This window comes from Chelon labrosus (assembly GCF_963514085.1).
Source record: "Chelon labrosus genome assembly, chromosome: 5".
Classification (NCBI taxonomy): domain Eukaryota; kingdom Metazoa; phylum Chordata; class Actinopteri; order Mugiliformes; family Mugilidae; genus Chelon; species Chelon labrosus.
Window position 1 is genome coordinate 4,617,022 of NC_140341.1, and position 22,860 is coordinate 4,639,881.

At 43.8% G+C, this 22,860-nt stretch overlaps 1 protein-coding gene across 2 annotated transcripts in view; it reads left to right on the forward strand.

The window, feature by feature from the left end:
• The window catches only part of lrch1 (leucine-rich repeats and calponin homology (CH) domain containing 1), a 92,036-nt gene that overhangs the window by 32,331 nt on the left and 36,845 nt on the right, over positions 1-22,860 (forward strand). For both annotated transcript variants that reach the window (XM_084544677.1, XM_084544678.1), the window contains exons 2-6: positions 4,097-4,241; positions 9,508-9,634; positions 11,424-11,529; positions 18,613-18,749; positions 19,048-19,175. In XM_084544677.1, coding sequence (XP_084400803.1) covers positions 4,097-4,241; positions 9,508-9,634; positions 11,424-11,529; positions 18,613-18,749; positions 19,048-19,175 — 643 coding nt within the window. The remainder of the gene's footprint in view (positions 1-4,096; positions 4,242-9,507; positions 9,635-11,423; positions 11,530-18,612; positions 18,750-19,047; positions 19,176-22,860) is intronic.

The following is a 22,860-nucleotide window of genomic DNA, read 5'->3' on the forward strand; positions in this document are numbered from 1 at the left end:
TATTTGTCAAAGTCATTAGACCTTTTAGCTGCAGTAACCCGGCTCGAGTACTATTAAATGTTATTGATGGTGCTGAGGTGCTGCCTGTTTTTATACAGGCTATACATATCTGCAGCTCACAGTATGTAGCACATGAGCTGTCTGTTCTCAGCATATGTATTCAGGTCAAGAATATAGATTTCATTCCTTTCTACTGGGTTTCTGTTAGTGACGTCACCAGAGACTAGACGGTGTCAACACGACTTTCATCACACAACAGTCGACTTTAAAAAAAAAAAAAAACTACCTGTACAGGTAGTCAGCAGTTGAGCTGGATGTTGGTACTGGTTTCCAGAATTGAGTCAGTTCGTTTAGAGATATTTCATGAAATGTTGTCATTGGTTCCAGAGATCTGTGGGAGCCTATTTGTGGTTCCACAATAGCTTACCTTGAGTTTCACATCTTGCGTATGGCTTTCCTTTTGTATTGCTCTTCTCTGTCGGCGTCATAGTTTTTAAATTTAAAATGCTGCCACCAGTCAGCTTTTAGTCATAGAGTTGAAGCGTTTAGTTACTAACCTCATTGTCGTCCACAGACCACAGTGAGATTTCCATCAAGAGGAAGCAGAACATGACATATATTTTATCAGTCGATATTCATGGGTTTCATCAGGTCCCTTTCCACAGGTGTTTTAATCAAGCACCATGCAGTCTACATTCATAATCTAGGTGCTTGATTTTAAACACCTGTGGACAGGGACCTGGTGAAACCCATGAATAGGCTCTTTTAAATGAAGCTTGGTTTGAACCAGAGCAGCAGTCTGAAACCTGGATATCCAGCAAACCGCATCCATCAGTTTCTTTCACAGCTTAGTCGGGGATTAGGATGTGATGATGTGAACATGCACAGATGCAAAAAAACAGAGTATTTCAACACTTATTTAACCCTCTCTACTACCCTGTAGCACTGGTAGTAGGGGAGAGAAGGGTGTGTGTCATGGGGTAAATGACCTGAGGCTTGTGTCACCTCACATGACGACACTCAAGTTAACCTGACAGATGTGTGTCACTGAGATAGAGATGTGTTTAATGTCATTAAGGTCACTGCTTTCACTGTTTTATTTTAGAGGTTAAAGAGAACACACACTCTGCCGGTAGTAGCTGTGTGTAGCTGTGTGTAGCTGTGTGTAGCTGTGAGATGAGTCGGGCTGCCGCTGTTTGCTCGGAGGATGAAAGCGGGACTGACTGGCCCTTTGTTTTCCAGTCACTCTTGTTTTAAATAGCACTTCCTGTGACCGCGCGACCCATGATGCAACGCTGCCCGTCGCTGTTGATGCTCAGAAGCGTCCGTGATTTTCACTGACGGGAACGCTGCTGCACTTCTGGCTCAGGAATGACTGTACAGTCAGGTTTGAAGCTGTGCAGTCCCACCGTCTGGTCTCTGGTTTACTGAACAAAGCTTTTTCTTGGTCACATCTCACGGTGTTGTCAGGTCTTTGACAAACCGAGGCAACTTTCAGACATTTATCAGGTGACGAGCACCCGTGATGGTAGTTTTTGAAGTGTGTTCCACATGGTTGCTGCTAGTCGGGCCCTCATCAACTGCTTTTTAAGACCACCCTTGGGCCGTGTAACTCCGATTGGCTGTTCAGGAGGCAAATAATAAAGCCAAGACGGTCAATGGTCGTGCTTGTACTAGGGATGTCCCGATCGATATCGGGCCCATCCAGGTGATTTTATTTTAGGTCTGCCATAAACCAAAACCACGTCCTGGTAGCGTCAAAACATCTTCGTCCTCTTCTTTGTCTAGCGTCGAAGCTGCCAGTAAAAACAAAGAAGAATCCGACTTCTTTTCCCGTTTTAGTGGCGGCTGGCTAGCATTAAAATCACGTGACTAAGCATTTCTGTTGTGTGGAAGAACTTCACTCTGGAAAATGAGGTCAGTCAGGAATTTTGTAAATTATGCAATGTAGATGTTTGGTGAGTATCCTCTGAATAGTCCAAGATGGAGAGATGTGAATGTTGTGCTGATGTTGCAACCCGAGATTTTTTTCAAGTCATTCTTTCCCAAGAGAACTGAATAAATGGACACGACCGGAAAACACGTCCATGATCCGCCAATGCGTGCCAGTTTGATTGTTCGGTTTCTGTTTCGGGGTGACAAAATATAGTTTCGGGTCTTTCTGAAATAAATCTCTCAAAGTGCACGAGTTGCCGTTTACCCTTTTAGAATGATGAATATAAACTACTGCCACCTGCTGGTATGAAGAGTTATTTTTTTGTACACAGGTGCTAAAGGTATGTACCAGCTGACCGTTGATTGTTCTTTTTGGTCCAGACACAGGTGACGTCACAGTCGGCCTTCATTGCCGGTAGTTGTTTGATGACCGTTGATTCCTCTTTTTGCCGGTAGTTGTTTGATGACCGTTGATTCCTCTTTTTGCCGTTAGTTGTTCGATGACCGTTGATTGCTCTTTTTGTTCAAGAGCAACTCTTTGGTCCAGACACAGGTGACGTCACAGTTGGCCTTCATTGCCGGTAGTTGTTCAATGACCGTTGATTCCTCTTTTTGCAGGTAGTTGTTCAATGACCGTTGATTCCTCTTTTTGCAGGTAGTTGTTCAATGACCGTTGATTGCTCTTTTTGTTCAAGAGCAACTCTTTGGTCCAGACACAGGTGACGTCACAGTCGGCCTTCATTGCCGGTAGTTGTTCGATAACGGTTAGCTGCGTCCATTAGGGCTTTTCCCATTCAACTCATTGAGTTGAAAGATTCAATATCAATTTTCTAAATGTATACCATCTCCTGCATCCTCTGCCTCATATGTAGGAGATCCAAAACATGATGGAAGCTCCCACTCTGAGAGCACCGTCAGGCCTGAAAGCTGATTTAATGGAATCGAATTTAATCCAATCTAGACCTTGTGAATTAAATCGATCCAGGTAATAGGTAGCGATCCCCAGCCCTTATGTCCGTACCCTCATTTGATCCAGCATAGGGTAAATAAATCATTAAATAAAACAACCTCCTTCTCCAGCTCCTTCAGCGTGACGATTTACAGGTTTCAGTGTAAACTGTTTGGCTTCAGTGTAAACTGCTGCCTGCATGTGGGACGACCGGTGACGGACAGGCGGCACCTCGCTTGACCGAGTTCTTAAGTTTCCTCATGACTCAGGACGACAGATGAACGGTACACAGGGTTCATCCGAGCCGTGGTTTTCTCTTAAGGCCTTGCTCTGACTCTAAATACTGAAAAAGTACAACACACCTTTTCCGTGATTGTTTCCCTTGGAGGAAGTGACCTCTTGTCCTGTTCTCGCTCTCGTTAACAAAACAAACTTTTTTTCTTTTAAGAGGCTGAGTGTTTCAGCCTCGGCAGAACAATGTGGAATAATTGGCCTGACATTTCTCGGCCTTATTTGGCTGCCGCTGATAACTGGAGCTGATAGTGTTGTTGCCGAGCTACAGCAGGATGTGACGCCATCAGTCCTGGCCTCGAGCTGCTGACCTTTGCCCCCACTCGCCTGCAAACTCTACTCAAATACTGCCTTGCTTGAGTCTGGCGACAGTCGTACCTCAGATTTAAGTCTTCCTCTGGTCCCTCTGTGGAGACATTCATGAACATTAGAACATTTCTTTAAGCTGCTTCCCGATTTCCATGCTCTGTAAAGTGATGTTAGCTTGAAATGGAGGAAGGAGAAGTAAAAGCACAGCGCCGTGCTCTGGTTCTACGTCAGAGTCGATCCCTGTCTGGATCGGATCATGTCTAATGTTCATACGCTGTCATTTTTTTCTGCTCAGTGCCGTAGTGTAAAGCGGTCTGTCATTGAGGAGATGGACAATTAAAAACTCTTTCCCTCTCATTTACCATGGTTCTGAAAACAACAAAACACATGTTCACCCAAATAAAAAAAGATCTGCAACAAATAATTATTATTTTATGGGTGGTCATTAATCCTCTGTCAGACAAAACTCACCATAACTGTCCAAAGTCTGACGCTGATGTCCCGTTTTGAGGACGGAAAGCTGACCTTCTCCGTCGAGACACAGCAGCAGGGCGACCGGATTGTTTCGTCTCATCTTTAATTCTCCTTCTTTCTCTTTGTGTTCCCCTGCAGACCTGTCAAAGAACCGTCTGGCGGACGTCCCCTCGGAGATCTGCCACCTGGTCGCCTTGGAGACGCTAAACCTCTATCACAACTGCATCAGGACCATCCCGGACAGCGTCATCAGCCTGCAGTCGCTCACCTCCTTAAATCTCAGGTACGCGCACATTCACACGCCTGGCGTCACTGTGAGATCGTCTTCGCTCTGCAGCTTCTACACTTTTCCGTCTCAGAGAATGGACATGGGCCTTCTGAGGGTGTCCTGTGGTGTCTGGCAGCAGAATGTTGTTAGTAGGGGGGCCTTTGAGGGGAGGGGCCTCTGTGGATCATCCCACAGATACTTGATCAGTTTGGGATCTAGTGAATTTGGAGGCCAGGTCAACACCTTGTGCTGTTCTTTATGTTTTCTTAGTTGTTCCTAAAGTTTTTGTGGCTGCATCCTGCTGGGGATGGCTGCTGCCATCAAGGAGTGTCATTGCTATGGGGTGGGGGTGCCTGGTCTGGTCTAGGTGGGTGCTACATGTCTAAGTAACATCCACACCAATGAATGCCAGGTCCAGAAGTTTCCCAGCAGAACATTGAACTGTCACAAGATGGTCAATGTTATTTACTTCTCTTGTCAGTCGTCATAATGTTGTGGCTGATCGGTATAGATTATGTCATTGAGTGTCCCCACAAAGACAGAAGGACACATGAGTGAGAAGCTTCTGTTGGATTCATGTCTCCTGAGCGCAGCGTCACTCGTCGTTGTCCTTTAATGTTAGCAGACCTCGGTGTTGTACGTCGCCTCAGGTCGCAGCGCTGCCGCTGTGCTACCGTCTGAGTCACTGCAGGTGTGTGTGTGTGTGTGTGTGTGTTTCTTACTGCGCTGTGTTGATGGTAGAGGTCATGTCTGTGTGTTGTGTGCTTTTTTTTGCAGCAGGATTGCTGCAGAGTGAAATACAAAGCTTTCCAAGTGTCAGCACACACACACACACACACACACCCACACACACACACACACACACACAGAGCTGGTGTTCAGTGCAGTGTTAGTTAACTCTAAAACCTGACACACACACAGAAAGACCAATGACGCTGACCTTCACACACTCCGTCATGCTGTGTTTAAAGGTCAAGGTGTCCCTGCTGTCTCCACTGTGTCCTCTCTGTCGGAGCCTTTATAATGCCAGCGAATGTGTGGCTAAACATTTAGTTCTCCTGATACGTGACTGGTTAACAATCTGAGGTCTATAACATCATTGGCTTTTGGTTTTACCTTTATATTTCATTTTAAAAACAGTTCACCTCGCCTTATTTGGTGTCATTTTTTTCAGCACAACCTCACGTGTGTGACTTTTACAGTTAGTTTTTCATTTTGACAAACTTTATTAACACATTGGACCTAAAACCAAACTAAAAACACAAAATCTGAGCAGGAAAAAGTTTGATTTTTCACCGTGAAAACCACAAACATGTTTAACGAACCATTTCTCTAAATGCAAATCTAAACTGTACATTTCACTCAGGGTTAGTTTTCACAACTATTTACATTGAAATGCAGGAAATGCATTAGGCATTTTTTGTACAACTATTTTTTTTGCCAAACTATCAATCATCACAACAAGTAATGCTGCGAGGTTTGAGAAATCTCAAACCAGATTCTTTACTCATTTGCTCTCTTCTTCATTTATTTTCTTTGACTGTTTTGACACTACATGGCGTATTACTGCCCCCCGCAGGGTGAAAGTATTTACTACAGCTGCACTTGAGATTCTGCTTGCTGTCCTGCACCGAGCATTTCCCGATTTCCCAAACTGCTGCCGGGGCCGAGGTCGTAGTAACAGATCGTGCCAGCATTAATTGATAGGATAAGATGAGAGAAATCTCAAACCTCGCTTCTCTCTTTCATCGTCGTCACTCCATAGACTGCACATAGTGTCACTCCTACAACTTTTCCTTCTTCCTTAGCAACCATTGCCATATCATTTTGCGACTGGTTGATGTGATGCATTTTTCCACCAATAGGAAAGAGGGTGTCATCTGAAGCCGGCTAGCGCTCTCTGCTTGCTAGCGTTTCCTTCTTCGCCGTTTTTTCCAGCACTAAATGTGCACCAAACATGACGACAGTATTCAGGAAAAAGCATTGCGTAAATTATTTATAATAACTCTAGTTTTACTTGGCCTATGGACACAATTTAAAAGCTGGTAAATAGTCTGAAGTTAGCACTTTATACACAAGTTAAAACGGAGACTCAGTGAGACTGCGTCTTGCCGCTACGTCGTTCTTAAACTGGTAACGTGATCGTCGACTTCAGATTGTTAAAACACCCTCTGGTGTCCAGTGCTCCCGGGTTAGCTTGTTCAGGCTGCTAATCTGAAAGTGTGACGGTACCCATGATGGTTGGTAAACCGGCCTCTTCACGTTTCAGTGGAATAGTTTTGGAGCGGAGCTGCTTCCTGGTTTAGCCGAACTTGTGCAGCATGCGGTTTTTATTATTTTTTTATTTTGCAGTTTTATAGTTTTCGTTTTAAACGTTTGTTAAAGCTGTTGCTAACCACATGCAGTAGTTCTTGTTTCGGCTTCGCCCTCTGTCTCATCGGTCTGAGGCGGCACTTTTAGATGAGCTTACTGTCAGCAGCAGCCTCTAGTCTAGAGAGGTTATAGACTCTCTGAGCTCTGGAGCTTTTTTTTCTAACGTGAAATAACTAATGTGTGTCTTTACCTCTTTCATTGTCTGAGTGTGTGTGAACAGCTGGATCGACTCACATAAGTGTTTCCTGAATGTTATTTTCAGAGCTGAGTCAGAGGGGGGGGGGTTCACAGTCTTGTGGTAGAAAATGTGTGTAGATGTCAGCATATATATATGTGTGTTGGTGTGTGTGTTTTCCAGGTCAGAGATTAAAGATCATGGTTTCCTTTTTCTCAGACAGGTTTATTTATGCAGAAGTGCTTCACAGGCACAAAAATACATAGAAAAAAACACAAAAAAATAAAAAAAAACAAAGTGATATTTCACCCAAGAGGAAGTGCTCTGCCTTGGCTCGCTCGTCTCGTCGGCCGCCTGATGATAAATTTAGCAAAGCTCAGCATGTGCCTGGATTCATTCAATATGAATTCAACGTTTTTTAGCATTTAGCGGGGAAGAATGTTAGCGGCAAAGGTAGTGAACCTGTATTTATGAATAAAAAGAAACAAACATATAGAGGAGGGCCGTCAGTAGATTAAAATGTTTAATTGCAGTTAATCACATTGCTCAAATCTGCTTTAAATGATACCCTGAAGGGATGTTCGAGTCGAGATTTGACATCTCAATTAGCTGTTAAGTTCACAACTCATTTCACATCAACATTAGATCCAGATTTTATACTCATTTGCTCTCTTCTTCATTTATTTTCTTTGACTGTTTTGACACTACATGGCGTATTACTGCCCCCCGCAGGGTGAAAGTATTTACTACAGCTGCACTTGAGATTCTGCTTGCTGTCCTGCACCGAGCATTTCCCGATTTCCCAAACTACCGTCGGGGCTGAGGTCGTAGTAACAGATCGTGCCTGCATTAATTGATAAGACAAGAGAGTTTTATTTGTCACATGCACAGCTATACATAGTACAATGCACAGTGAAATGTATTTTTGTACCTGCAGCCAGTAGTAAAACAGTAAAAACAGTGATAATTTCACATTGCACACAAGGTAAACAATATAAGCATAAATGTATAACTGAGAGGAAAAAAATAAAATAAAATGTAGACTGTAAACTTGAAATGTAAACTTAAAGGTGGTAGCTCATATATACATACATTTACAATATTTTAAAGCAGCTGTGTGATTAAAGTGCAGTGATGCAGTGCAGAGGTAGCGCTAGACTTTTTCGTTGTCTGTCGTTTTGACTGACAGGGTCATGAAAATCCCGTCATAATCTATTTTTACCCGCCACTTTAATTTTTTAAAATGATAATAAAGACATATTCAATAGCATTTGATTTTCAGAACAGTATTGAATTTAAATGGTAACCAAAAAAAAAAAAAAAAGTTTCGGCTGCCAACACGTCTTGTCCGTACTCGGAACGGGACTGCTAACGTAAACAGCTCTTAGACGGTACCGTAGGGTTGAAGTGCTTCGGTGGTATGCAAATTCCATTTCGGTAGCCGTTAGCTGTGTAGACATATATGGGTTAGCCGAGCTCTGACATGTGCATCAGTGTAATCGGTGTACCAGGAAATCGTGCACCGACAAAAGTTCTACGATGTTTGGAATGCAAACTGCGATGAGAGACAAGAGCCAATTAATGAGGTCACTCGCCACCAAGTGGTCAGGGGTGTGAATTGCAATCTGTCAAAATGACTGACGGCCTTAAGATTTTTCCGTCACATTTTTAAAAAAAACGGTCAATGACGGAAAATATTCGGTTAACGCGACCCCTGATTCCAGCTACATTATCCTATGTTACAACAGGTTGTGAGGTACCGTTAAACGCTACTGACAGTGCCGATGCAGACACATATCTGTGTGTGTCTGTTCAGTTCTGTTGTGTTCTTTTAGTTGATACTGTTGCTGTGGTTGTAGAGTGTGTCTTTTGTCCATGATGTCAGTGAACACACCAGACGTTTCCCAAGTTTCCCTTAAAAAAAAACGGTCAGTGACGGAAAATATTCGGTTAACGCGACCCCTGATGTAAACTTAAAGGTGGTAGCTCGTATATACATACATTTACAATATTTTAAAGCAGCTGTGTGATTAAAGTTCAGTGATGCTGGGGTACTTAAGTCCAGTTAAGACTCAGATTTGAGTAAAAAATAAAATGAATCTTAATAAACAGATGTGATCATTAAAACAACGCTTATTTGACATGAGTTTTTCCAAATAAACACTTTTATTAAACTGTGTGTAAACTTTACTGTATTACGCCACATCTTCGATAGCAGCTTCCTGCAGCTCCTCAACATGAGTGGTTTCTTTGTTTTGCTTTTGACATGTGCCTTTTTTTAAATGACATATTCAAAGTTTCAGGCGTGTCGGATGTCAGCTTGTTTTATTTCTGTTAGGAGTGTATGTTTGCGTGCTAACACCTACTGTGTACACACAGGAACATGCGTGAGGGGGGTAAAAGGGAAGTGTTGGCGTGAGTTAGGTTGGCTTTCTTTCTGTGGGGCTTTCTGTGGTGTCGGATGCTGTGGCACATTCACTGCTCGCCTCCATGTTTAATTTTAATGATGACGTGGTGGTGAAATATTCATGCCTTCTTCGGGGCTTACTGCTGAAGAGTGCATGTGCATATTTATCGGGAGCGACAGTTCAGGAACATCGTCATAGTTTTGCTACATTAGTTTGACCAGACGGCAAATTTTGTGAACAGAAGTGCCGTTTAACGTATTCAGAGTCATTTTAACGTAAAACATACGAATAATTCATCTCCTCCCCGTGATTGTCTGTCTTGCAGTCGTAACCAGTTGGGCTCTCTGCCGGCCTGCCTCTGCGGTTTACCTCTGAGGGTCCTGAACGCCAGCAACAACAAGCTGGTGAGCCTGCCGGAGACGATCGGACAGCTGCACGGCCTCATGGAGCTGGTGAGTCTGTTTACTCTGCATGTGTCGCTGTGTCAGGGAGCTGCTTGTACATCACGCTAAGGAGCAAGCAACAGCTTTACCAGTGTTGTGTTTGTACGTCGGCGTGTTAATGTCTTTAGCCCCAATGCACCGGTCGCTGATTTTATTCCAGTCCGGAGAGCACGTGTGGGTTCATTTTCGGCCCCCTCTGCAGTAATTACCGCCTCAATTGGTGACTGTTGATCTGCAAACAGGCTGCTCAGTTTGATGTGAAATCTAAATTTTATGCACAAATTAAATTACAGCGTTTTTGCTGATCTGATCAAGAGAAGTAGTAGTTTGAAAGAATGTGTGTAAAGCTGCCTTGAAGCTGCAGGAGCTTTCAAATCCTGCTTTATTTTGAAAGCAGGTTTAATCAAACACTTAAGGAGAAGCATCCTTGATGTAACTCTCTCTGATCTCAAACCTGCAGACAGACGGGATACTATGTAGATTATTGTCCCTGATCAGGGGGCATTGACTGCATCACCTCATGTATCTCATGGTGAAGCGGTCCAACACCTCGCTGCTCATCTGGTCCAACAGGTGGTGGTAATTGCACCTGCAAGCTTGTTTGACGGCCATCAACCAAACCAAATGAGAAGCGGCAGAAGAAGAAATCGCCATAACTTAGTAATTGTTTGATATTCGAAAAACAAAATGCCTGTGAAGGTTTTCAGCCATCCGGGTCAGATTACATCCAAAAAAAAGCTCAGACAAAGACAAATCTACAAACTCTATAAGTCTAGTAGGATATAGTTAGAAACAAACAGTTTAAAATCTATGTAGTATACTATCTTATGTTAAATCTACACAGATCAGGCATAACATTATGACCACTGACAGGAGAAGTGAGTAACATCGACCACCTTGTGACAGTTCAGTGTTCTGCTGGGAACATTTTGGACCTGGCATTCATTGGTGTGGATGTTACTTAGACATGTAGCACCCACCTAGACCAGACCAGGCACCCCCACTCCATAGCAATGACACTCGTTGATGGCAGCAGACATCCCCAGCAGGATGCAGCCTGACACAGACACACACACAAAAACACTTTAGGAACAACTAAAAAAAAACATGAAGAACAGCACAAGGTGTTGACCTGGCCTCCAAATTCACTAGATCCCAAACTGATCAAGTATCCGTGGGATGATCCACAGAGGCCCCTCCCCTCCCCCCACTAACATCATTGTGTTACCAGACACCACAGGACACCCTCAGGAGGCCCATCTCCATTCTCTGATGAGTCACAACTGTTTTGGAGACCTACACAATATTAGGAAGGCGGTCATAATGTTATGCCTGATCGGTGTAGATGACTAAAATGTCACCGTCATCTGCTCCGTGTCCTCATAGACTCGTCTTGTCCCATTGTCCTTTGTGAAAGTTCTGAAGTGATCATCTAGATTTAACACAAAACATATTTGATATTTATGATTTCAACCAAGACGGCCCCGATGAGTCTGCCAAGAGTTTGAGAGGTTTAAGAGCAGATTTGTAAATGCCTCACATTACCAGATAATCTGGGCTGAACCTTGGTACCAAGCGGGGTCTGGACTGGATTTGTCCATCGATTGTCGGGAGAGGTTAATTTGGGGATAAATCTTGTAGCCTGAGCCAAGGGTTGGCGTACCAAATACAACATAGTCCTCCCCTAAATCAGATCAGATTCCTCAGGAAATATTTAAAAGATAACAACATGTCTTGTGATAATTGTTCTGTCTGGAGGGAATATTCTTTTCAATTCGCATGTCTGTCAATTCCGCAGGACATCAGCTGCAACGAGATCACGGCACTTCCTCGTCACATCGGCAAACTCAAAGCCCTGCGAGAGCTCAACGTACGCCGGAATCTTCTCTGCGTCCTGCCAGAGGGTGAGTTTATCCTCCAGCTTTCGTTTCTTGCCTTGTCAATAGAGCCTCCCAGTGTTTTTGAGATTTTGTGTGAAAATATTTAGTTGAACTTCAAGTTTGTAATTTCGATCAAACTGGCGTCTACGTCCTTCTAAGGCCTGATTTAACCGCTGTGATTATTATTCTGTTCCACGCTACGTCTGCACCGTGTCTGCAAGAATTTCATCTCAGACCGTCGTGTTATTTTTGTTGAGTGTTATTGTAAAGCATGGTTTTCAAGGTTCATCTGAGGCCACGGAGCCCTCCTTATGCACTGCCACACCCGTCCCAAAATACGCTTAACCCTCAGTGTGACCGAAGGGCGACCTCCAGTCCCCGAAGGTCTGAAAAGAAGCCGGTGACGCAGACATGAGTGACAGCCATGAGAGTCTCTGGAGACACCACCCAGCCCGACCGACTGGCTGCTGATAGGCCGAGGCTGGAGAGAGGCCAGTTAAAATCACCAGGCCAACTGGAAAGAAAGGGGTTTTTAAAATTAATAAGAAAGTTCTCTGTGAAGTCAGTATGTGATACCGCAGTCTGATGACGAGTTTATTTTATTTGGCTGCATCTAGGAGCTGTTTTGATTTTTGATTCATCAACTTGACATATCAGGAATTTCTGTAAAAATTTGGCGCCAGTGTTCGGTTGGACTCAAAGATGAACTGAAAACACGCCAAATAATGAAATCCAAGTAGCGTGTCACCAGACTCATATTCTGATAAGAATTGAGCTTGGCTAGGCTAGATATTGTTCTCTCTAATCTCAAACATGCACACACTACGGGATTTGAAAATATTAGCGCTACTCGCCAGGCCATATAAATCAGATCATGGAGGATTGAATGCATCGCCTCAATGCGATCTCAGGGATATGAACAAAGTCGTTTGATGATATGTGGTGGCAAGCCACGTATCAGACTGGTTTGCCTCCAGTCAACCAAGCTGGTTTGCCTCCAGTTAGCCAAGCTGGTTTGCCTCCAGTCAATCAAGCTGGTTTGCCTCCAGTCAATCAAGCTGGTTTGCTTCCAGTCAACCAAGCTGGTTTGCCTCCAGTCAACCAAGCTGGTTTGCCTCCAGTCAACCAAGTTGGTTTGCCTCCAGTCAATCAAGCTGGTTTGCCTCCAGTCAACCAAGCTGGTGTGCCTCCAGTCGGCCAAACCAAAAGAAGAAGAAAAGGAAGAAGATCTCAGGCAACATTGTGACCACCTTCCTAATATTGTGTAGGTCTACCTTGTGGTGAGTCATCAGAGAATGGACATGGGCCATCAGCTGTGGTGTCTGGAAACAGGATATTGTTAGTGGGGGGCCTTTGAGGGGCCCAGTTTGGGATCTAGTGAATTTGGAGGCCAGGTCAACACCTTGTGCTGTTCTTAATGTTTTTTTTTAGTTGTTCCTAAAGCATTTTGTGGCTGCATCCTGCTGGGGAGGGCTGCTGCCATCAAGGATCGTCATTGCTATGGGGTGGGGGTGCCTGGTCTGGTCTAGGTGGGTGCTACATGTCTAAGAAACATCCACACCAATGAATGCCAGGTCCATATGTTTCCCAGAAGGACATTGAATTGTCACAAGATGGTCAATGTTATTTACTTCTCCTGTCAGTGGTCATAATGTTGTGGCTGTAATTTTGGTCCTCAAAAGTCACTGAGATTATTGTTTTCTACAAAAAAGACTTCTAAATTCCTTCAGTCTGGACAAACAAGGAAGTAATCCGATGGGTTTTTGGAGGCATAAAACTGAGGTGGAAACACGAGCTTCTATTTTAAGACGAGATGGAAAAATTACACAGAAACGTAAATGTAGATGTTATTGATGTCTGTAAAAGAAGCAGGAGCATTAAAACTTGTCTGCTGTCAGTCGTCCAACGTGGCGGTGGGTCTTTGATGAGCAGACTGTTAAGACACAGAGTCGGGCCGGCGGGTAGTCAATCAAAATGATCCACGCTGTTTTCCGGATGATTCACCCCTGCACCTCAGCTCGTCCGCTCCGTCTGGATTTACAGCTTTATTTTCCCGACTTGGCGTATGCTTGTCCCTCTCTGTTATGACCGTCTCCCGGATTGATTTATGGGCTTTCAACTGGCTCAGCGGCTTAATGCAACAGCAACAGGGAGGCTTGGACCAGGCAGACTGGACGGCAGCCCCAACAAAGGGAGGGATGTTGTTTTTGATTTAATATCGGTGGAGCTTGCGCAGACTTCAGTCGCTGCTCGGAGATAAGACCACCATGACTGTTTGAGGGCTCCTTAGGAGTCGTCCAGGCTCTGGGGTGGCAAGATCAGAAGTGTTGATTTAATTCCAGGCTGCTCTCTTCACTACTACATTACAGTTCACGTCTAACACAAACCAGATAATCCTGCAGCTGCCCTGTGAGGCTGCAGAAATCATCAAACACCGGACCGCTTTCGTAATCATTTCATAACCGGCTCATTATTGTTAACACTGCTTTTCCAAAAAATCAGAGTGCACTCCACCTCTCGCCAAAATTGATAGCTAGCTTTTATAGGCTCCAGCCCCCCTGCTTTCCTCTAGAGCAGGGGTGCCAAACACATGGCCCGAGGGCCAAAACCGCCCCACCAGGGGGTCTGATCTGGCCCGTGGGATGAATTTGTGCAAAAAGTGCAAAAATTAAATTGGAAGACATTGGTTGCAAATTTTCAATAAATGTAACTGCTGTTCATAATTTGCCCATTTGGATCAGATTGTTTTAGTAAGATCTGCAGACATAACACGGCAGTGAGACCCAGAACTGACCCGTAGATGGCAGCAGCGCACCCAAATTGAACTTATTTTCCTTAAGAAATTTCAGGTTGTTCATAAAATGTTTTGTAAAAGGATAGTTCATTAATTGTAAACATTGTCGTACTTTTTTGCACTGAAACAAAGGGGAGAGTTTCCATTATTTATAGGTTTTCTATGTAGTTATGTTTCCGGTTTTGCCCCCATGAGATCAAATTGGGTATGTGGCCTCTGAATTGTGAAGTTTGACTTATGCTCTAGAGCAGGGGTGTCAAACTCAATTTAGTTCGGGGGCCACATACAGCCCAATTTCATCTCAAGTGGGCCGCACCACTAAGATAATAACCTATAAGAAACGACAACTGTAGATTTATTTCCATTTGTTTTAGTGAAAAGAAAAACAAGTGGCGAATGTTTGCATTTAATAACTTAATAACACTTTGCAAATTCAATCTGTGGGCCAGACCTGACCTTCTGGCGGGCCGCTTTTGGCCCGCGGGCCATATGTTTGACACTAAAAGAAAAATAAGTGGTGTAGTTTTGAAATTCTTAAAAGACCTCAGACCAGGTCGGCCTTAGATCCTGGTGTATTCTTAGATCACTCAGCCGTAAATTCAAACATTCACATTAAAACAAAATATAAAGCGTAAAAAGACCAATTAAGAAAGGGAAAGTAGATCAAATCAGTCCAGTCCTCAGATCTTTACAAAAGCATTAAACAGTGCATATCTAAACTAACTCCATGAAGACATTGCCCTCCAACTCTGGTTTCTTTTAAACAAGGGGTAAAAACTCTTCTATATATTTGTAGTTTTATGTAAAGCACTTTTATTGTGAATGCTGCCCCTGACGGAGAATCCGAAGCTACCTGTTAAATACTGGTGCACTCAACAGGAATTAACTTCAGTCAAATGCCGTAACGGTCTCGGGTAAAAAGTTCAGAACTGGGGTTACTTATGTAACCAACAATAAAGCTTTTCGCGAGAAGCCAGAAATTAATTCTTGCGCCTAGGGCTGCAAGAACAAGAACAAAGTTCGTTCTGGACAGGCCATTTATACTTAATGAGAAGCTCCAGAGTACCGAATCCAGGGAAGTCCTTATAGGGCTTCCACTGCAGCACACGTCACATGCGCTAGGCATTGTGGGAGATTTGGTCTCCAACTCTGGGTTCTTTTAAATAAGGGGGAAAAACTCTTCTATGTATGTTTTTTGGAAAGCACCTTTAATGTGAATGGTGCCCCTGCCTTAAAATTAAAGTGAAAGTGAACAGAATATCAAGACAACCAGTTGTAAATTAAACTGATCTGAAGTGAATTTGGAAATGCTCACTCTTTATCTTATCCCATCAGCAGGTGAATTTTTTTTGGTGCAAGTTGGGTTTCCTTCTTTCTCCTGACCCAGAAGAAACTAATTATTGTTAATTCAACTCAGGTCTTCTGCCAATACTGAGCACAGGTTGGATGACTATTTCAAATCTCAGTTTATAATCCATAAATATCCCTGCAAGGAAGTCAGTGGAATCCTGTTTATTGTTGTCATTTTTAGCACAGTGATGCAGCACTAAACACTTGATTGGACACAGTGTTATGTGTTTTTTTATATACATATATTTTTATCCAGTAACCAGAGGAATGCTTTCTGGTGTCGCCGCTCTCTCTCCATCACGGCTGCTTGGCTTACGTTATTACCGCCTACAAGTGGTTTCAATTATGAGAAACTGTCAGAAAGAGTCCGTAATGATCACTTTGGTAGGAATTGATGGGCACCTAAGCGACGCATCAGTCAATCCACAAACCCACACGTCAGTCTGAGAGAGGCTGGATGCCGAAGGAATCATGCAAACACAAAAACATCTAAAAAAGTTGAACCAGGAATGAAAATCACACAGTGTTTTGCATCAATGAAGGAACTGAGATTAAAGGAGTGAAAGGAATACTACTTGTTTATCACAAGTTCCCACTTCTAAAACTAATGCCTTTATCTGACGGAGAATCCGAAGCTACCTGTTTAATACTGGTGCATTCAAGAGGAATGAACTTCAGTCAAATGCCGTAACGGTCTCAATTAAAAAGTTCAGAACTAGGGTTACTTATGTAACCAACAATAAAGCTTGTCGCGAGAAGCCAGAAATTTATTCTTGCGCCTAGGGCTGCAAGAACAAGAACAAAGTTCGTTCTGGACAGGTCATTTATACTTCATGAGAAACTCCAGAGTGCCGAACTCCGGAGAAGTCCCCATAGCCCCGCCCCCCACTGCAGCATACGTCACATGCACTAAGCATTGTGGGAGATGTGGTAGATGGACGACGAGAGGCGCTTTTCTTATTATTTTCGGACGTCGGTTAGCCGTTTTGACGACCGCGTACGTCGGTTCACGTCGTTCATTCAGCATGCACCGACACACAGTATGGCGATCTCTACCCAGGAGAGATTAGCGGCCGCACTGCGAATATTAGCATCTGTTTTTGTCCGATCACAGAATAGTTGCAGGACACTACGCAAGAAAAAAGTTCTGTCCGGTTGACGTGTCGAGAACAAGCTGTGAGAACTCCCAAACCAGGGCTGGTTGAGTGCGCATAGACTCAACAATAATGACGACTTGTGTCAACATCAATGATGAATAAAAAGAATTATACATTCAAGCAGTACAAAGCAGCTCCGCTCTGGACAACTTTCCCTCCCGTTTCCAAATCCTCCAGACAATTAGCCGCTCTAATCACACACAGACTTTTTTATTTCTTTCTTTGGCAGTGTAAAGTCTGCTTAATGTCCGGTCTGACTCACTCGGATATTTGGGTTCTCAAACACAGCTTTTTTAGGCAATGTGAAGAAAATGAGAAAGAGGCTTTAACTAAACCCAGACTAGTTGTTGCCTCGTTTTTGTGATAAGCTAACAAAAAAGTTTTTCACTGCTGTTATTTGTCTGGTGGAAGTTGCACAGTATAAAACGTGTTTATTCTGTTGTTCAACTTTTAGTCTTTGACTGATCAGTCTTCGTGTCTGCGGGGTTCTTCTTCAGTGACCGTATATGCTGCAGAGTCATTCCAGGTTTTCCAGGTATTTTAGATTTAGTGTGGGATGAAGTTCAGTCAGAAACAGTCAGAGACTCGGCTGCTAACAATTACAAACCTCGCCTGAAAATAACAAGAACGGCCACATTGTTCCTATCTGATGGGAAACATGTTGGCAGGTTGAGCCGTGTGAATGTGTGTTTGTGTCCGTGCAGTTCACTAGAAATGACTCAGCAGCAGATCTGAACTCTCGCCTGATGTTCTTGTCGGTACGAGTCCCTTTTATGGCTGCCATGTTTTGAAATGTCGTGCAGTAGTGTGTGATTGCATCTGCACATCCGTTAACACCTTATGACCGCCTTCCTAATATTGTGTAGGCCTCCAAAACACTGGTGACTCATCAGAGAATGGACATGGGCCTTCTGAGGGTGTCCTGTGGTATCTGGCAACAGAATGTTGTTATTGGGGGGGGGCCTTTGACGGGACGGGTCTCTGTGGATCATCCCACAGATACTTCAATCAATCAATACTTCAATCAAGCTGGTTTGCCTCCAGTCGGCCAAACCAAAATAAGAAGAAAAGGAAGAAGATCTCAGGCAGCATTATGACCACCTTCCTAATATTGTGTAGGTCTACCAGGCCCATGTCCATCAGAGAATGGACATGGGCCTTCTGAGAGTGTCCTGTGGTGTCTGGCAGCAGGATGTTGTTAGTGGGGGGCCTTTGAGGGGCCCAGTTTGGGATCTAGTGAATTTGGAGGCCAGGTCAACACCTTGCGCTGTTCTCCATGTATTTTTGGAGTTGTTCCTAAAGCGTTCTCTTGCTGGGGATGGCTGCTGCCATCAAGGGGTGTCATTGCTATGGGGTGGGGGTGCCTGGTCTGGTCTAGGTGGGTGCTACATGTCTAAGTAACATCCACACCAATGAATGCCAGGTCCAGAAGTTTCCCAGCAGAACATTGAACTGTCACAAGAGTGGTTTTAATGTTGTGACTGTCAGGACGTTCACTGACAGTGGAAACTTTTGGAGGGAGGACAAATGATTCTGTTCCTGGTCTGTTTCTGCTTTTATGACATCAGAGGATGTTTGTTTTAGTTTTTTACTCATCAGGAAGTTATATAATGGCGCCAGAACTTTTAACCCTAACCCTACAAGCATTCAGTAGAGCTCCTTAGTCTTGCAACCTTAAAGCTACAAACAACCCATTCTCTGCATTTAATTAACGTCTCTTCAGTGTAGTGTCTAGCTCCTAAATAAAACACAATCCTGAAAACATTTTCTCTCTCTCTAAAACTGTGTGTTTGTGTCTTCCTGCAGACCTGGCTGACCTTCCTCTGGTGAAGTTTGATTTCTCCTGCAACAAAGTGTCCACCATCCCGGTGTGTTACAGGAAAATGAAACAGCTCCAGTCGCTCCAGTTAGAAAACAACCCACTGCAGAGTCCACCTGCACAGGTATACACACACAAACACACACATGCACACTCGTGTTTCATATCACCGAGGGACACCAGAGCGCCTAACCCTGCCCTAACTGCAGCCTTTACCCTAAAGCCAAAACTTTAACCCTCAGAAAGCTGCGAAATAATCTTTTTTTTTTATTTTTGTTGACAAAAGTAACTTGACAGAACTGAAAGAGCCCCAGAGATATTTCAGTGACTCAGCAGTCAGGTTGATGTCTGTGTGAATACTAAGGCAGAGCTGTTTCACGGTTTCACTTCCTGATGTGAATCTTTCGTTTCGCTTCTTTCAGATCTGTTTAAAGGGTAAAGTTCACATATTCAAGTATCTGAGCATCGAGGCGTGTCGCAGTGAGAAGATGCCCGACTCTCTCTACCTGCCCGTCATCGAGCGACTCAACCTACGGCCCACCACTGGCAGGTCAGTCACCGTGGTAACATTTCATCGTCTTCCACATCTACTGCTGCCGCCTCTTTATTAATGTTCTTGTGTCAAAAACACTTTTGATCTGTAAACGGTTGTCTTGTTATTAGCGAGGTTAATAATATAGAAAGCAGTGTTGCAATTCCAACTTTGACCTCACGGTGTCAGTGTTGTCTCTGTAATATGACGCCTAAACCAAGACACAGCGACAACTTGTCTTTGTAGTTAACTGTTGGTCAATATAAGGGATTTTCCAGACTCTTGTTGCCTAGGTAACCCTCTTGTACACGTCCTACCTTAAATGTTTCCGAGTTAAACGAGAAGAACATCAAGATTTTTGCTAGTGCGTGGACGAAGATGAGCCTGGAAGCCAGACCTACTTCCCTGCCCACAATTTTTTTTGTGGCAGCGAAGTTGGTCTGGAGTCGCTCCGTTGGGAACTGATAATGAACCAGACAGATGATTGGGGGCGGGGTTTTGGGCAGCGATAAACTGAAGAGTAATCGCAATCTAGCCGTAAATGTCATCTAAGGGCCGTTGAGTTGAATTTGTTTACAAGTAAATGGCTCTGATTGGCTGGAGGACTGTCCAGTTCCATGCAAAGGTATTTTGTCTTTGCATCGGTTGAAATATACCTCATAATAAAATCCAAGAGACGTGTTATCAGTCTCATATTCTGATAAGAACTGACTTTGGCTAGATCGAGCTTTCTCTTCTTCTATGGTTTTACCCAACGCTTCAAGCTATCAGCCTGGTGAATTTGGTAGTAGGAGCTGGGACGGTGTTGGGTGCTTTGTGTTTGGTCAAACAACCGCATCAAGTGCTCCCATTGGTCGTCGCCTAGAAAGTGGAGATGGGTTCTGCTGAATGATGGTCCCCATGCATGATAAATGAGTTAGAGTGGTAATTCTTTGTCTGTTTATTTTAGTTTTGGCAACTTGCAAACAACTAAGTACACAATTTACAACACGGTATGAAATCAATACCATTTGTCTCTAACATTATCAGATTCCGGGTTAAAATGATCACAGGTTTGTCAGATGTGTTTCAAACTCTTTGGGTTATTTATAAATGCTGTAACTTGTTCTGAACTGAGGACCTCCAGCACAGCTGCCAGAAGCACGTTACGTCACCTCTGAGCCGTTTATTTTGTCCCGTACGTCCCGCTCTGTGCAGGGATATAAACTGTTAGCTGGAACAGAAGGGCAGTCTGTGATCTGAGCTTCCTCAGTTTCTCAGTCAGGAGCCAAACGCTCCATTAGTCGGCCGAACCCGATCCGTCCTCCGGCGCCCAGCTGGGTCGCGCCGACTGACTGTCTGTCTGCCGTCGCCGGGGTTCAGTTCGGCCAAATCCAGTCAATCGGTGTGTGAGATGAGGTTTGTAATTGATGGTTGAAGGCCTGAAAGAGAGACGTAATCAATAGAGGGTAATGGGCGGTGGAATAAGGAACGAGACGACGACAGTATCTTGAAAACAGACGGAGGAATAAAAGGGTAAACCCAACTGAATTAATTAAGGATAGAGTACAAGAAAGACACTATAAGGAATGAAAAGCCTGCGGCATCAGGGTCTCTGTTGCTCAGCCGAGAGTGAGCCAAACAAAGAAAGTTGATCCCTGTAGCGTCCGCCCACGTAAAACACTCCCAACATGTGGGCAGGAAAAAAACTGTTTCTGTTATCTGGTAGAAAATGCTCACATTCCCTACAGTACCTACACATCCTTTATCATCCTATATTTAAGCTTCCATTACTTTATTGTTCTCAGACTTGTATTCCCGTCTATCCAGGACACCGAACCCAATCGTCAAAATTGTGCAAATTCTTTGAGCAGAGAAATAAGTTGCACGCTTTGTAAAAATGAAACCGTCTACCACAGCAGCACAAACGCTGTGGTAGAGCATCTCAACAGAGGAGATCCTCCGACTTTAGGACCTCAGAACAAACCAGCAGCATGTCAGTATTTGGGCTACTGCAATGAGTTTTGTCTGATTATTGGTTGATGGTTAGCCTCATTAGTTGAACTCAGGAAAGACTTTTTAGAGCAGATGCTAACTGCTAGCATGCTAGCAAGTTGTAGTTGCTTTTAGAGCATAGATCGGCGCTGCGTCTTTTTTGCCAGTCAGGTTAATTTTTGTTTCTGCTTCCTGCTTGACTTCCGAAGACGAGCCTTTCTTCGATGTGTTCCGTCTATTGATCCAAAACAATCGATTAGAATAGCGCGGAGATGGAGAAGCAGCCGGAAACACTGAAGCAGAAACACGCTACTACCAGGCGGACCAATCACAGCTCTTGCGGTCTGCGTCGCAGCGACACGTAGTTACATTTCTAAGGAGTTGCACGTCAGGCTACGCCGTTAGCGTCTGCGTAGGGTCTGGGCTGTCGCCATAGCTACGTCATCAATTTGACGCAGAAGCCTAAACCGCCTATCAGTGAGCAGAAGAAACTGCAAATTACAATCGGCAACTATTTATGCTAATTAATTGCACGATACAGTAGACAATATCTTTCCTAATTAGGTCTACACTGATTAAACTGGGTAAACGGTAAAATCGTTAACATGAACAATCAATTCCGAAAGTTGGTCTGGAGTCTCTCCGTTGGGAACTGATTATGCTCTGGCAAAGATCTAACGGGCCAATTAAATCGTTTGGGCGGGGCTTAATGAGGTGATGGACAGAATAGTAACAGTCTTCTCTATTGGTTTAAATATCCCCCATAATAAAATCCAAATGGCAGGTTGCCAGATTCTGTTGAGAATTAAAGGGGAACTACTGTTTTTTACAATTGGACCTTATTTCTGGCATAAAATACGGTTGTTTACTCATCCATATAACTCTGGTGTCATTTGTATTCCTTCGGGAGATAATTAGATCAGCATATATCCATATAGTGGGAGTGACTGGGGCACCGAAACGCAGCCTCTAAATAACGCATTATCTGCCGCGAAACTCATTCACTTCACTAATATTTTGTTATGGTTCATCCACAACCTCAGAATTGGAAAAATATTCGGCCATCTTGCAAAAAAAACTGGCAGTAGCGAATTACAGGTAAACAAGCCGACTGTCGCGACGCTCAGAGATGACATCATCCAGGTCAGAAGACGGATGATGATAACAGGTAACTCCGGACTCAACGGGGAATAGCACTATACGATAACAAAATATTGGTGAAATGAACACGTTTCGCAGCAGATAATGCGTTATTTAGAGGCTGCGTGTCGGTGCCCCATTCACTCCCACTATATGGATGCAGATCTAAATATCTCCCAAAGGAATACAAATTACACAAAAGTTATATGGGTGAGTAAATGATTGTATTTCATACTTTCATTATTGAACTAAATTTCACCTTTTAGTCTCATATTTAGGCCAGTGTAGTGACCTTTCTCTCCAGAGTAGTAAAAAAAAGCTAACCTGGACGTTTTTTAAGATTTCTCCTTCGTCTACATTCTTTCTCCGCCTTTAATTATTCATTTCTGTCTCTTCTTCGCATTTCGTCAGAGTTTTAACTGTCCCTGAATCTTCTCTTCTCTGTCTCTAAAACCTCCTTACGAGAACAAGACATCCATCCTTCGTTTCCCCTCACTTTGGTCCACTTTGTCACTCGGATGCCAGACATGATGCCTAGCGTTTTCATTTTTTACTCCGCTCTCCGAAGACGGATGTCTCTGGATGTCGT